At 42.3% G+C, this 14136-nt stretch overlaps 1 protein-coding gene across 1 annotated transcript; it reads left to right on the forward strand.

The window, feature by feature from the left end:
- The first annotated feature begins 3980 nt into the window (after nucleotides 1-3980).
- Nucleotides 3981-5327, forward strand: LOC131236408 (uncharacterized). Its single transcript, XM_058233530.1, has 2 exons — nucleotides 3981-4441; nucleotides 4926-5327. Exons 1-2 carry the CDS (start codon nucleotides 4111-4113, stop codon nucleotides 5003-5005), a joined length of 411 nt encoding a protein of 136 aa, XP_058089513.1. The 5' UTR covers nucleotides 3981-4110; the 3' UTR covers nucleotides 5006-5327.
- Nucleotides 5328-14136: the final 8809 nt, after the last annotated feature.

The raw sequence follows: 14136 nt of genomic DNA on the forward strand, positions 1-14136 counted from the left end.
GATATCCACCATTAGTATCCTCCTAAGGCCCACTGTACTGTTTATTTGACATCCAATCTGTTGATTAGGTCATACAGGCCCAGATGAAGGGAAAAAACAAAAATCAGCTTGATCCAAAACTTTTATAGCCCCCAAAATGTTTTTAATGGTCGACGCTCATTAAACACTGTTTCCTGTAATGTGGTCCAATTGAGATTGGGATATATCTCATTTTTGGTCTCATACCTTAAAATGATCTGTAAAAATAGATGGACGGCATGGATGAAACAAAAAATTCATGGTGGGCCCCACAACGCACCGACCACCGGCCATTGGCTGGTGTCGGGGGAGTAGCCAATCCGTTTCCTTTGTTTTGCGCACGGATCGGAGTCCCAATTTGATGGAGCTGCCGTTTCCAGATTCCAAGGATGTTTCGGTAATTTCTCACGCATCGATGCGCATTTCCAGAGCCCCGCCAGATCATCCCACCGGTGGGCAGCCTACTTGGAGAAATGATCACATGCACCGATGGTATATAAACTTTCAGTGCATCCATTTCATTACCGCCAACATGGCAGGTTTTCATAACATCTCGTCCGTGTAAAGAGTAGACTACACCATTGTGGCCACTTGCTACGAAAGTCAAACGATCAAATAATTTAATGGACCAACCAGTACACTGACTCACACCATCGGCCGTCTAATAATTTTGAAGTCGCGCCTCACTCAGTGAGTGGATCAGATTGATTTTTATACCCTGTGATCATCATAGCGTGGCCCACACTTTGCAGAAATCGGATATTCTACAGTACGAATCGTCGGCTGGAAAGAATGGCTGTACTGAAAGTTTACATAAGGCCGATGTATGTGATGAATTCTCGCTTACCTGACGCCAGCTCGACTGGATGCCACGTCAAATCCCCTGCTTAGCTGGGCCAAACCCACCGGACGTGCTGGCCATCGCGTAGGTGTCACGCACCATAAAAATATTCAACCGTTGACGCTATAATAATAGTGGCAAAAGAACGTGTAGTCTGCGGGCTACAGTCTGAATTTAGTACATCACCGCCCATGGAAATTGACCCACATCTGCATCTGCAGTGATGGGACCCACCTCCATATCGTGATTTCTGTGCGTCATTTTGGAACCGACTCGGATTGTGCGGTGTAGAACACAGCACGAGGTGAATACTATGCTGACGTGGCCAAGTAATGTAGCCCCACCATGATATATGTGTTATATAACACTGCATCCATTTAGCAGGATCAGTTTAGGTTACCAGCCCAAAATGAGGTAGATCCACAGCTCCGGTGGACCACACTACAGAAAGTGGTGGGAACAATGACAACCACCGTTAAAACCTTCGTAGGCCCACCACGTTGTTTATTTTCCTCGGACTTGTTCATAAGGTAACAAAGTGTTGTCCACTTTGTAGCCCCGCCAAGTTTTTAATGGTAGGCATTCAATACCCGATATTTCTTCCAGCACGTCTACTTGTGCTTTAGATTTATCTCTTTGTACATCATGTCGCAAGTGATATGGAAAATGCATAGCTGGCATGAATGATTAGACTTGTCCGACTCATTTAGACTCGACCCAATTCAAATTAAATGGGTGAGTCAACTCAAATTGAGTAGACTTCGTCCAGTCCAATCTCACACTAAGACGATTTCAGGTTTTTTGTTTTTTTTTTTTTTGTTAGCTTGTTAGTACACATACTGTCAAATCACACAACACTGTTAGCTACCCCCACTAGGGAATCGATGCCAAGAGCTCAGTGTTAAAACGAGATATCTTTCACTCAGTCTACCACTTAAGCTATGGATCCGGGTGTGATTTCAGGTTACTTAATAACTTAACTTGGCCTGACCCAAACGCTAATTTAGTACGACTTGGATTTATTCAAAGCATGACACTGCGCACGTTTGTGTGTATATAACTCGGGATTCAATGTCAGGTGTACTTAAGTTTTGAATTGTGATTTCAACTTATGAATATCTGCTGCATTTAATTTGAGTCGTTACTTTTGATCAGGTGGAACTTGGATGGGTTAAGGTACGTTACACTGGATACCAAGTCGAATCAAAATTGGTAAGGTTTATTTCAAAACCAAATTGAGTAAGGTCAGCCGTAACTGATCAGTCCGACTCAACCAGTCCTGACTCAGTCCAACACGACCCAATGCCCAGCTCCACCGTGAAACATCCCATAACGGTGTCCCACGTACCACCCACTCAGAAAGGGACAACCGTTTGTTTCCAATCAAGAAAGATTTCCGAGCTATCGCCCCATCCTCTAGTCCCTTACATTTAATGGTCCTAATGGCCGAGCCATTATGGATTCCGCACATCTGGACACTTCATACGTGGAGCCATGTTGAGTGATCCATGTCATTGATCTGATGGGACCCAGCTTGGATGAGGGTGCTCCAAAAAATCTTCCTGACCGGAAGATCCTAAAGCTTTTATTAGTGGCCTAAAAATAGATGATGGTTAGCAATGGTCCTGATAAAAAGACTAAAGATTGGATGGCAAGGGGTAGCATCTTCAACCATACAAAATGGCCCACTTGTACAAGATCTCAGTTCATTAAGAGGACAATCACGGTACGATGCATCAAAATTCAATAGTTTGGTCATACGAACCGTTGATCCAAGGGAATCCACAATCACAAAAAGCATCTAGTTAACAATGTTCTAAACATTTGTTGTCGTGTCCTACATATAAATAGTTAGGAATCAACCAAAGCAACGGTCTGAAATAATTGCCATAGTTGGAATGAATAGAATCGCCAAACAGGAATGGTTTGGCCGAATACTCCCTCTCCATCAGGACCAATCATATCAACGGTCTGGATCACCGTGGGCCCACTCGAACAGAACGGATGCATCAATAGAATATTCGGTCTGATGCAACATGACCCTCCAATCCCTCAACATTAATAGAAATGAGGGTCACCCAACTGGGCGTCGGTGGATTCCTGACTGTGGAGCCACCCTGATGTACTTCACTTACATCCATGCTGTCCATCCTTTTTGACAGCTCATTTTCGGCCATATTTCCAAAAATGAAGCAGATCCAAATCTTAGATGGACCACACCGCAGGAAACAGGGCGATTGAATATCCGTCGTTAAAAACTTCTTATGGACCACCAGAATGTTTATTTTCCATTCAACTTGTTGATAAGGTCACAAAATCTGGACAAATGGACTACAGAAATATTATCTTGATGCAAAAATTTTGTGGCCCACAAGGTTTTTAATGGTCAATCACCACTGTTTCATGTGGTGTGCTACACATGAGATTTGGATCTGCTTAAATTTTGAGATCATGTCGTAAAATTATCTTTTAAAACGGATGGACGACATGGATGTAAGGTGCATATATCAAGGTCGGAACCGCAGTCAGGGACCCGGATCCACCGAAGCCGGGTCCCACCCAACTAATCCTCCGTCCGCGGTAGCCTGGCGGACCAACTAACATAATAGTCCGCTGGATTATCCTCCTTTTCCGTATTCCTTCTCCAAATTCGGAAGGAACCCGTAATTTACAAAAGAAAAATAACAGGTCATCATGACGCGGACCAACCAATGTTTTCGGCCCTAATTGCGTTTTCTTTCACCGCTCCTTAAATGATAGTGGCGACGTGTACATCAATCCAGAGAGCCCAAGTCATGGGCCCATGATTGTTGGAGCATTTTCTAGAATCACATATGATCTCAACCATTACTCAATTTGGACAGTTAAAATAGATATTTATCAGCCGCCCATTTTGAACCACTAAATGGTTGATCGGGTCTGCCTTCATAATTTCAAATTCATCAACATGATCATACAGGTTGAGCACCGCCACCCAACGGTCTAGATTGACGTAATTTTAGCCACGCGTATTAAGGAGGAGCAACACAATTTTAAAAATATGGTGAGAAACGCACAAGATAGCCAGCAATTGCTTGAGCGGTCAGTCATATCAGCCCTCGTCCACACGACTTGAGCGCTCCAGCCCTTAAAAGGGCCTCCTTCCCATTTAGAACGGAACCCTAACCATCGGCTCGTATCGCAGCGCCTCAATCCGCCCATCCGATCCAACCCCCGTCGGGGGGGTGTTGGACGGGGCTTCCATCCGCGGCATGTCGGACCCAAGACCGTTACCACTCTGCAAGCAGCGGACGTGGTCGCCCGACACGTATCGGGAAGAGGTATGGCTGCGAAGGAAGGGTAACAGCAAGAGACGGAGCAAGAGCGTGACGGACGAAGATCTTGATGAGCTTAAGGCTTGCATAGAGCTGGGGTTTGGGTTCGATTCGCCCGTGAAGGATCGGAAGCTGTCCGATACGTTACCGGCTCTGGACCTCTACTACAAGGTGAACAAACACTATAATGATACCGTCTCCAAATCCTCCGCTTCGTCTGAGTGCGACGCGTCGGACGTTGGGAGCCCTCAGAGCATATTCGGTCTAGGTGAGTCTCTCTCTCTCTCTCTCTCTCTCTCTCTCTAACATGCGCCGTTTTGGTTCATGTGCTTAACCGGAGCCAGACTATCCGAGCCGAGGTTGTTTCTAGTTAAAAAAACATCTCGTCTGTTAGATCGGACATTTCATGACCTTCAGAAGGTCCTACCGTCTCTTCCAATCACTTTGGTTGCTTCTTGCTAAAATGCCCCGTGTGCTGCTCGGCGTTAGCCGGAGCCCAACGATCTCGGCGGGTTTGAGTCGCGCGTGTGGGCTGCCTCAATGTATAAAATAGGCAGCCTTGTGATTAACGCCGCGTCGATCCAACGGTCGAGATCAACGGTGTTCCTTGTGCTCCCGAATTCCAACAACCCCTGTTTGATCAGCACCGTCGTTTTACCTTTGCTAATATAAAAACGGTTATGGTTACGGTTAAGAAGTGTTCCCCCGCAGGCGTATTCAAGCACTAACCAACGTTAAAATTTTGTTTGAAGGTGATAATCCACAGCTGATGAAGACAAGGTTAAGGCAGTGGGCCCAGGTCGTTGCTTGTTCGGTGCGGCAATCTTGTTGAGTTTTTAAGGAAGATGCGATGGAATTCCCAATCTCGTGATATAATTCCTGTTGGACTCGTCCGACCGAAAGAAGAACCCCTACTTGTTTTGATCTGACATTAGTTTCTTCGGATGATAAGATTCTTTTTCTTTACTTAAATTTCTTTCGCACCCCTTGTTTGTGTCCGAAATTAAAAGTACATGATGGTCTGTTGATGATGCCTGGGAGCTGCTATCTACACCCATCCTTTTGATAGACACACCCCTTTCTTTTAATTTCATAGTTGTATTACAGTTGTAAATATGAATTTATCTTTTATTTTATTAGGGAATTTGATGATACGATGCCACCTAAAATGATAAATACACCCTTTCCTTTCTACAACTCTGGACTATTGTATTGCCCATGAGTAAAAGGCTGGGTGTAAAGTTGCAAGGAGTAGCTCCCGGGTTTTGTATTTTTTTATTAGTAGAACCACCAGATCATAGCCTTCAAATCTAATCCGTCGAGTTTGGTTTGTTCAATTCGTAGCATCAATCCGCACAGTTGGTGTTTTCAATCTTTTCATTCCATGGACTACAAAACACGGTTCAAATATCGTGTATCATATGTGTATCGGCGGATGTGATTTATTCATCCCGTCCGTGTGAATTTTTAAAGGACAAAAAATGAAAAAAAAAAAAAAACATAGTGTATTGTATTTTTGTATGATATTTGTTTTCAATTAAAAACCCTAATATTTATTGATTAATGAGATTAATAATATTTCATTGAAAGGTTAAGTAAATAAGAATATATGTATTTTTTTTTCTTGTGATTTTTCTTCACGATGAGTACCGATTAATCCAGTCATTGATGACTGAGACGTGATTAGGATGTTATCCTCCCATATTTAAAACCATGCTATAAAATGTCTATCAATCTAAGTATTGAGATTTCGCTAAATCGATTCAATTAGTTAAGTGCATATGATGAACTCCCCATGATGAATTATGCTAACTTACTACGGCCATTGGAACTAAGTTTATGTTTCAATCATCCAAACAGTTCATATGCACCACCATGGAAGGGATACCCACCAAAATTGAATTCTCATGTTGGAATATTTCAACACTTCTATCCATATAATCCATTAGCGATAAAGTAATCTTGAAAATTTTAATTGGCTCCTAACCATTACTAATGTTTATAGTCAGATCAATGGCTTTTGAGGCTCAAATCAGGGCTACTATATATTTGACGTATTGATGTAGGGATGGGGTGATGAGGTCGATCACCATTTTCCTCAAGGATAACTACTCCAAATACACGGAGCTTCTCTGGACTTCTCACATAGATTCCTCAAATCCACCAGGAAAAAATAAAAATAAATTCAAAATTTCATTAGTAGATAATAAAAACAAAATTATAATCTTTTAAATAGTGATACCAAACCTTTGAAGAAGTTTCGGAATCAAAATTCAACTTAGACTCTCTAAAATTTGTAACTTACTATAAATGGTAAATTTAGCGTTATTCACCTAATTTTTCTAAACACTTTTAATGTTGGACACAACTCCTAAAGCTCAAATGATAAAGAGTTATAATTAAACTAAAACTTACCATAAATAGGAAAAATGAAGATAAAATGAATTTTAACTGTTCATCTAATGGAATCTCACAAATTCAGCGTGGCCAACCTATCATAGTCAGGATGGTTAGCTAAAGTAGCTTCTCCTATCCCAAAATCATATATGATATGTGAGTAACTCATTATGTCTTGCGAGATATGCCTGTTGTAAGGTTTCTATAGTCAATTACCTTCGCCTCTGATCGGGTCTTATGTGGTCCATCCTAGACATTAAAGTGTCCATGACCTGCTCTATATCACATACCCTATAAGGGCTCATTTAGAAACTTGTAAATGGAGGTAAATGTGAAATGATGTCAGAGGTAAATGAATTGAGAGTGATTAGCTTATTTAATTATGTTTGGATGAAATTAAATGAAATACATTTAAAATTCAAATGTTTTAAGTAAATGAGAGGAAGTGGAGTGCATTAGAATTTTTAATATATTCACACGAATATATGTGATATTTCAAACCAATTTTAATATTTAAAATTAGTGTATGCCTGCAATGAGCTCATTGAAATATATAATTTTACTAAAAATGAAGAAACTTCAAATCTCAGGTAGGCCACAAACGTAACTACTATAAATAAGTTGTTAACATTTTTTAACTATCCATTTAGATGACTAACCTTTGATGACTTGGATCATTCAATTTTTATGATTTTAATGATGTATCCAATATTTAGATAGTGGATTATTATCATCGGTCCTGTTCACGTGATGAACTTAATTTATTCCTCCCAAATAATTCAAAGAGGAAGGGGACGTTTTCAAAGGTGACCTAGGTTGCCAACCCGGCAATTTCTCGACCTGGAAGTTTCTTAGAGGTTTCAAAATTTTGCCGACATTTCAGAAATCTTATGACAATATCATGGAAATATCGTTGAAGTATCGCGAGATTTGTCGCAATCACTTGTGAATATAAAGACCCTTAGTCTAAAAGGGCCCTACCAAAGGAAGGGTCACATGTCAAAATTGTCGGTCTGGTGCATCAAGGAGCGGGCACCTTGGGCAAGCCATGCTTAGTACCAGTAGTCTAAATTGGATTGGTGGAGACTGGTGAGTTAGATTCCTTTCCCTTTATTAGGGATATCTGTTCTGCCAAATGCTTCAAGCAAAGAAGAATTGTAGCACAAGGCAGATGATCAGCATGGCACGGCAGCACTCAATCCAAACCATCCGTATTACGGGACCCATCCAAAGATCAAACTGATCGGATGCCGTTAATTGATCAATCAATGGGCAGAGTGCGTTTCAGCACTGGGGTCATTGGTTGAGTGCCTATGGGGAGTGTTTTTGAGTGTGTTAAAAAAAAAAAAAAAAAGGAGTACCTTACCTTGCATTTGTTAAATTTGGAAATGTGCTTCCAAACCGTTCATTCTATTGCCAAAAAAAAAAAAAAAAAAACCGTTGGGAGATCCTGATCGGTGCATATTTTGGCCAGCGACTCATGGAAGCTGTGCGCCAAAATTTGGACAGACAGATCGAGTCAACGATGGCTGCATATATGTGGGTGCGTGCAAGAGTATGATCCAGCGTGCACAGCCAGAAAATTGTAAAAAGATACAACCCTGCTTCGGTGGATCCCCGGATGCACCGAGGTGCGTGGGAGCCCTGACTGTGGGGCCCACCTTGATGTATTTGGCTAGATCCATGCCGTCCATTTGTATAGAAAACTCATTTTAGGGCATGATCCAAAAAATGGAGCAGATCCAAATCTAAGATGGACCTCTTGTAGTAATTGACTATTAAAAGCTTCTTGTAGGCTCGAATCAAGATGGTATTTGTGTGATCTCTTCGTATAGGTCTTTGTGAACCTTATCAACAGTTTGTATGGCAAATAAACACTCAGTTGCACTCCATGTAGTTTTTAATGGTGGGATTCAATCACCACTAGTTCCTGTGGTGTGGTCCACGAAAGATTTGGGCATGCTTCATTTTTGGATCACACTCTCAAATGAGCTTTGAAAATGGTTGGATGGTGTGGATTTAAGGCACATACATCACTGTGAGCCCTAAAGTGAGGGGTTACACCCATAGCGGGTCATCTAGTAACTAGGGGGTTCGGTCGCCTATGATAGTAGGACCAATGGGTCAAAAATGAGTTTGTGCCGCTGAATTACGCTGGTCGGCTAATGAAGATATTACTTCAGTCTTTCCATTCATTCTCATTGGATCTTTCTTCTTCCTATGAATTGAAGGAACCTTGACGCATTCCCTTATCTCTCCCGGATCATCCCACACGGCAAGAAAGGGCGTGGAGCCCAGGAGTTGAGCCTGAACTGGTCGTCCCCTTCCATAATGGAATCAATATGATCTGCCTTGAACTTTCTTCAGATGATCGATGATCCAAGGGGTTACACCTCACCTAATCTGCTCCTCGTGTCAAGCAGGAAGTTTCTGTAATGGGTTGTAAGGTGGACCACTGTGATGTTTGTGAGAAATCCGCACCATATATCTATTTTGCAAGCTCTCTTTTTATTTTTTACACACACTCACACGCCTCACACATGCCCCGCACTTACACCATAATGTGTGCTTGAACTCTTGAATTTACGTTGAAACTCATGTGAGTCTACTACTTAGCCACGGGTATCAGGCATTTTGGGAGCTTCTCGAGCTCCACCTTAATGTTTATAAGCCATCCAAACCATTTGTAAAGTCAATTACACGGGGATGAAGTGAAAATACATTAAATAAATAAGTAAATTAATAAATAATAGTACGATGCAAAACTTTTGTAGTGATGTGAATGTTTCAATAGTTGCAACTCAATTTTCACTGTTTCCTATTGTGCGGTATGCATGAGCTTTGAATCTGCTTATTTATTTATTTTTTTTCAATTAAATGTCCTAAAGTAAGCTCAGCGGCTCGGTGGATTTCTCACAAAAATCACAGTGGCCCCACCGCAATAAGTTCATGCCAAAGCTTGAACTCTGCATCCAATAGAATGTTTTATATGGACACTGAATGGCTAATGACATTGTCAATAGCAAGTTTCAATATTGAAGTTACATTGCCAAGTTTCATGATCCACTGTGATGTATGTGTTGTACCCGCGTCATCTATCCATTTTGAAAACTTATTTTGGAGCATGAGCTAAAGAGTAAGACACATCCAAAGCTCAAGTACACACCACTGGAAGAAACAAGTGGGAGTAGACTCCTACCGTAAAAAAAAATTTATAGGGTGAGAAAGTTTTCTTATTGAGCTTATATCTGTGTTTTCCTTTCAATTTTTTTCAAACGCATGCACACACACTGCCCTCATGCTGCAGTGGGATTTCACCACCTATGGGTATTTGAACCCTTGAACAAGTGTTGAAACTCCTGAGAATCTACCACCGAGCAAGAGCAAGTACCCAAAGTATTTTCCTTTTATTTATGCCTTGTTAACTTATCAACGTATTAAATCTCAAACTTACATTACCATTAGCCCTAAGAAGCTTTTAACCGTTGGTGTCACTGTCCCCAATATTTTCTATATGTAGGTCCACTTGAGTTTTGAATATGCCTCAATGTCCTCATGCACTAAAATGCTCTCTCCAGATGGATTGAACGCTGTGAATACAGCACATACATAAAGGTGGAGCCCACATAATTAGTGACGTCATCGCTGCTCAACTTGTCAGTGGCTAATCCCCATCCCTTTGCGAGCGTGTAAAATTTAATCATGTCCCACTAAGATAATTCTGGGGAATCTCGCCAATTAAGATTTCAGGAGAAAATGCAGATGCACTGCGGGACCTCCCTGAAATATGTCGCGCACCCTCTTGCCTACAGCAACTGCTGTAAGCAGTGGGAGCAAGAAAAAGCTCTGGTGGGCCCCGTGATGCGTTTACAACATCGACTCCATCGACCATTCGGGTCAGAAAATACTAGGACGTGAGGCGAAATATAAGGCCAAAATCAAGTGGGACATACCACAGGGAGAATTGAGAATGGGAATGGGGAGCGCCTACCATTGAAACCATCTTGGGCCCACCTTAGTAGTGGATAAGATGGCATTTCGTATAGTTTCCCTCCATCGTGGCGAGATTTACTCTATGAAGAGGGTTGGATGACGTGTAGACATCACGGCCACCCCAGGAAGGTTTCCGTAGTGGGCGTCTCCATCCCCACTGTTCCCTGTCTTGTGGGCCACTTAGAGCTTATATCTGCATGATTTTCGTGCCCACGTCCTAAAATGAGTTGATGCCAATGATAGACGGAGTAGATTTCACATGCGCACATCACGGTGGGCCCGCCAAATCTTTCTGATGTATGGGTTCTCTCGAACAACCGTTACAGGAAATTCGTGTCGGCCAGAGTCCGCTTTCATGAATGGCTGTTAAACTAAGCTTCTCTAGTTGGGATGCGGCTTCAGTCGATCGGCAACCACTACTTCCAGGATTGTGGGGCCCACCTTGATGTATTTATTTTATATCCATGCCATCCATCCGTTTTTCCAACTCATTTTATGATATGAGACCAAAAATGAATCAGATTTAAATCTCAGGTGTACCACCCCACAAGAAACAGTGTTGGTTGAATGTCCACCATTAAAAACTCTCTAGGGCCCTCTGCAATGTTTATTTTCCATCCAACCTCTTGATAAGGTCACACAGTCCTGGATGAAGGGAAAACACAAACATCAGCTTGATCTAAAACTTTTGTGGCCCCCAGGAAGTTTTTAATGGTGGGCGTTCAATCACCACTGTTTCGTGTGGTGTGGTCCACCTGGGATTTGTATCTACTTCACTTTTTCACTCATGTGCTAAAATGATTGGGGAAAACGGATGGATAGTGTGGAAATAAAACACATACATCACGGTGGGCCCCACAGTCCCGGAACCACCAATCTTGGTGGTTCTCCGGATCCACCGTAGCCGCCTCGCTCTAGTTGGCGTCATATCAGTGGTGGATTTAGTTTTAATGGTTGATTTCAGGGCATTACTTGGAGGGCTAGGATAATCGGATTAAATCTCTTTTTGGTCGATCCCATCCATTGCAAGGCAACCTCCCCGCAGACCACTAATCCTGCCGCTTTATACGGACATTTACCTGCCTGAATCGACTAATCCAAGATGGGGGCCCAGCATTGTCAAGCCCCGGCCCCGACTGAAAAGCCAATACCCGATCTTAGGAATTAGTTAATGGACCTGGGCCATTAAACTCACGCCTAGGACCTTCTCCCAAAAATAGACCCCCAAGTCTACCCTAAATCAGTGTGAGCCGAGGCCATTTTCGGGCTACACTTGGCCCAGACGCACCCACGTCCACCCAATGGATGAAGTTAGGAGGACAACTTGGGTGGTCGGGCTAGACATCAAGGGACCCAACTAGAGCTGGGCATCGGTTCAAGTTGGATCGGATTGGGTCCAATTCAATCCGATTCGAAATGTTAATGGCTTGACCCGAACTTGATCCGATTCGAGACCGAGTTCGGGTTACCTAACTCGAACTGATCCGAAATATATATGGCCTGATTTGATATGAGTTTGACTCGATAAGGAAAATCGAGTCAGATCGAATTGGGCATTATTTAGATCAGTCCTAATTAATTTTTTACTTTTTTTGAAAAATTAAAAAAATAATAATAATTTATACACACACACACACACACACACACAAAGACATCTTGATACATGCAATCCTTCCCTACTCTGACATTCGCCTTGATCAATGCATGATACATCTCTCTATTAATTGGAATCACAACACTCAACAAATGCACGAAAGCTTCTATCCCTTCAGCATCACCTTAATTACCCCACCAACCCAACACACTGGAAACCACCCTCTTGTTTAGCCTCCATCCTTCATTCCCTGGAAATATCGAAATCGCCCTCTTTATATATTCCACCGCCTTCCCCATCTCACCCTTCTCTACATACACTGAGGCAATGATCCCAAAACTATTCGATATCAAGCTCCGCCCCTCCCTTACCGTTGGTTCGATCATAGCTTTTGACAGTAACCGATAAGGAGCACATTGGGGACATGGAAATTATAGCCATTTCTAGACATCTCCCACTCTTTCAACAATGACTCGGACTCTTCTAGCTCGCCAAGCATCACCAAAGACCGGAGAATTGTATTGGACAAGGCAAGAAAACAATGTTAAATATATATTAATAAAAATACTAGATCCGATCCGGATCAGATCGGATCAAATTGGTATGAATCCGAACTCGACCCAAAAAGTTTTCGAATCGAGATTGCCCTACTCAATCCGCACCGATTCAGGCCGTCGGATCGGGTCAAGATTGCCCAGCTCTAGACCCAACCCACAATCTGACCTGAACCAAATTCCCAACAGATTTACTTAAATTGGTTCCAATCCGAACTCCTCTATACTTAACCCAACCTGACCAGACTGAATTTATACAGGTTCTATGGTCACGACTCCCTGCAAATAGGCCATCGTTGGCCGTTGGGTCACCCAAGCTGATGATCCAGGCCTCACTTTGGAAGGACCACGCTGGATGAATTTTCATATGGGACAATCCCAACCCTCAATCGCTGGCCCTACTCATATATATGCAGGGTGTTCATAAAATGGCATCAATAAGTTACTTAAGATAAGCTAGTTATTCTTTTAAGTAGTTTCAACTTATTAAACTGAAGTGATTAAGTAACTTAAAGGTGCAGGAAATGTGTAGTCATGGCTAATCAAAGCTGGAGGCTGCAAGATGCCTGTTTCGGATTATCATATATGTGTGCCACGTGTATCGTACAGGGACAAGAGCTTCTCCTGCAGCTTAAAAAGGCCTACGATATCTGAGTCGTAGAAGATTAGTGGGCCATGGACATCCATCGGATCAGCAGATAGCTTTTCCATGGATCAGCATATAGCAATTTCAATCACTGAACATGGATTCCATTTGTACACGCATCCAGAGTGGAGGACGGCATGCCAATGGCCTGCATTATCAAACTACGGCTCCCACCCGTCAGCATCTAAAACACGTGCGCACTGGGCGCGGATTCGGTGGATCTCGCGATCCAGCGAGGTGGGTGAATACTAGACTGTGTGGCCCACCATGATGGATGTGACTTACATCCACGCCATCCATCCGTTTTTGACGGCTCGTTTTAGGGCATGATCTAAAAACTTCAGTACATCAAAATCTCAAGTGGACCTCACCACAGGAAATAATGGTTATTGACCATAAAAACGTATTGTTAGCCACGAAAGTTATGGATCAATTGATATCTATATTTATGTGGTCTTTTATCCAGGTCTTTGTGACCTTATCAAAAGGTTCCATGGAAAATAAACATTCCGATAATATCATGAAGTTTTTAATGGTGGTATTCAATCACCATTGTTTCTGTGGTGTCCACCTAAGATTTGTAACTCTTTTATTTTTTAGATTATGTCTTTAAATGAACTTTCAAAATGGATGATTCACCCTGCTCCATAGCTCAAGTGGCAGACTGAGTGAAAGATACTCATTTCAGCGCTCGGTTCTTGGTACCGATTCCCTAGTGGGGGTGGCTAACAGTGAAGTGTGAAAGCTAACAAAAAAATTAAAAAAAGCCACATACATCG

This window comes from Magnolia sinica, chromosome 2 (assembly GCF_029962835.1).
Source record: "Magnolia sinica isolate HGM2019 chromosome 2, MsV1, whole genome shotgun sequence".
Classification (NCBI taxonomy): Eukaryota; Viridiplantae; Streptophyta; class Magnoliopsida; order Magnoliales; family Magnoliaceae; genus Magnolia; species Magnolia sinica.

What these genes read in the sequence shown, in the direction of transcription:
- LOC131236408 (XM_058233530.1), top strand. Translation starts at nt 4,111, where the DNA reads ATGTCGGACCCAAGACCGTTACCACTCTGCAAGCAGCGGACGTGGTCG. An exon ending in TCAGAGCATATTCGGTCTAG is followed by an intron (nt 4,442 to 4,925) that starts GTGAGTCTCTCT and finishes TTTTGTTTGAAG; the next exon opens with GTGATAATCCACAGCTGATG.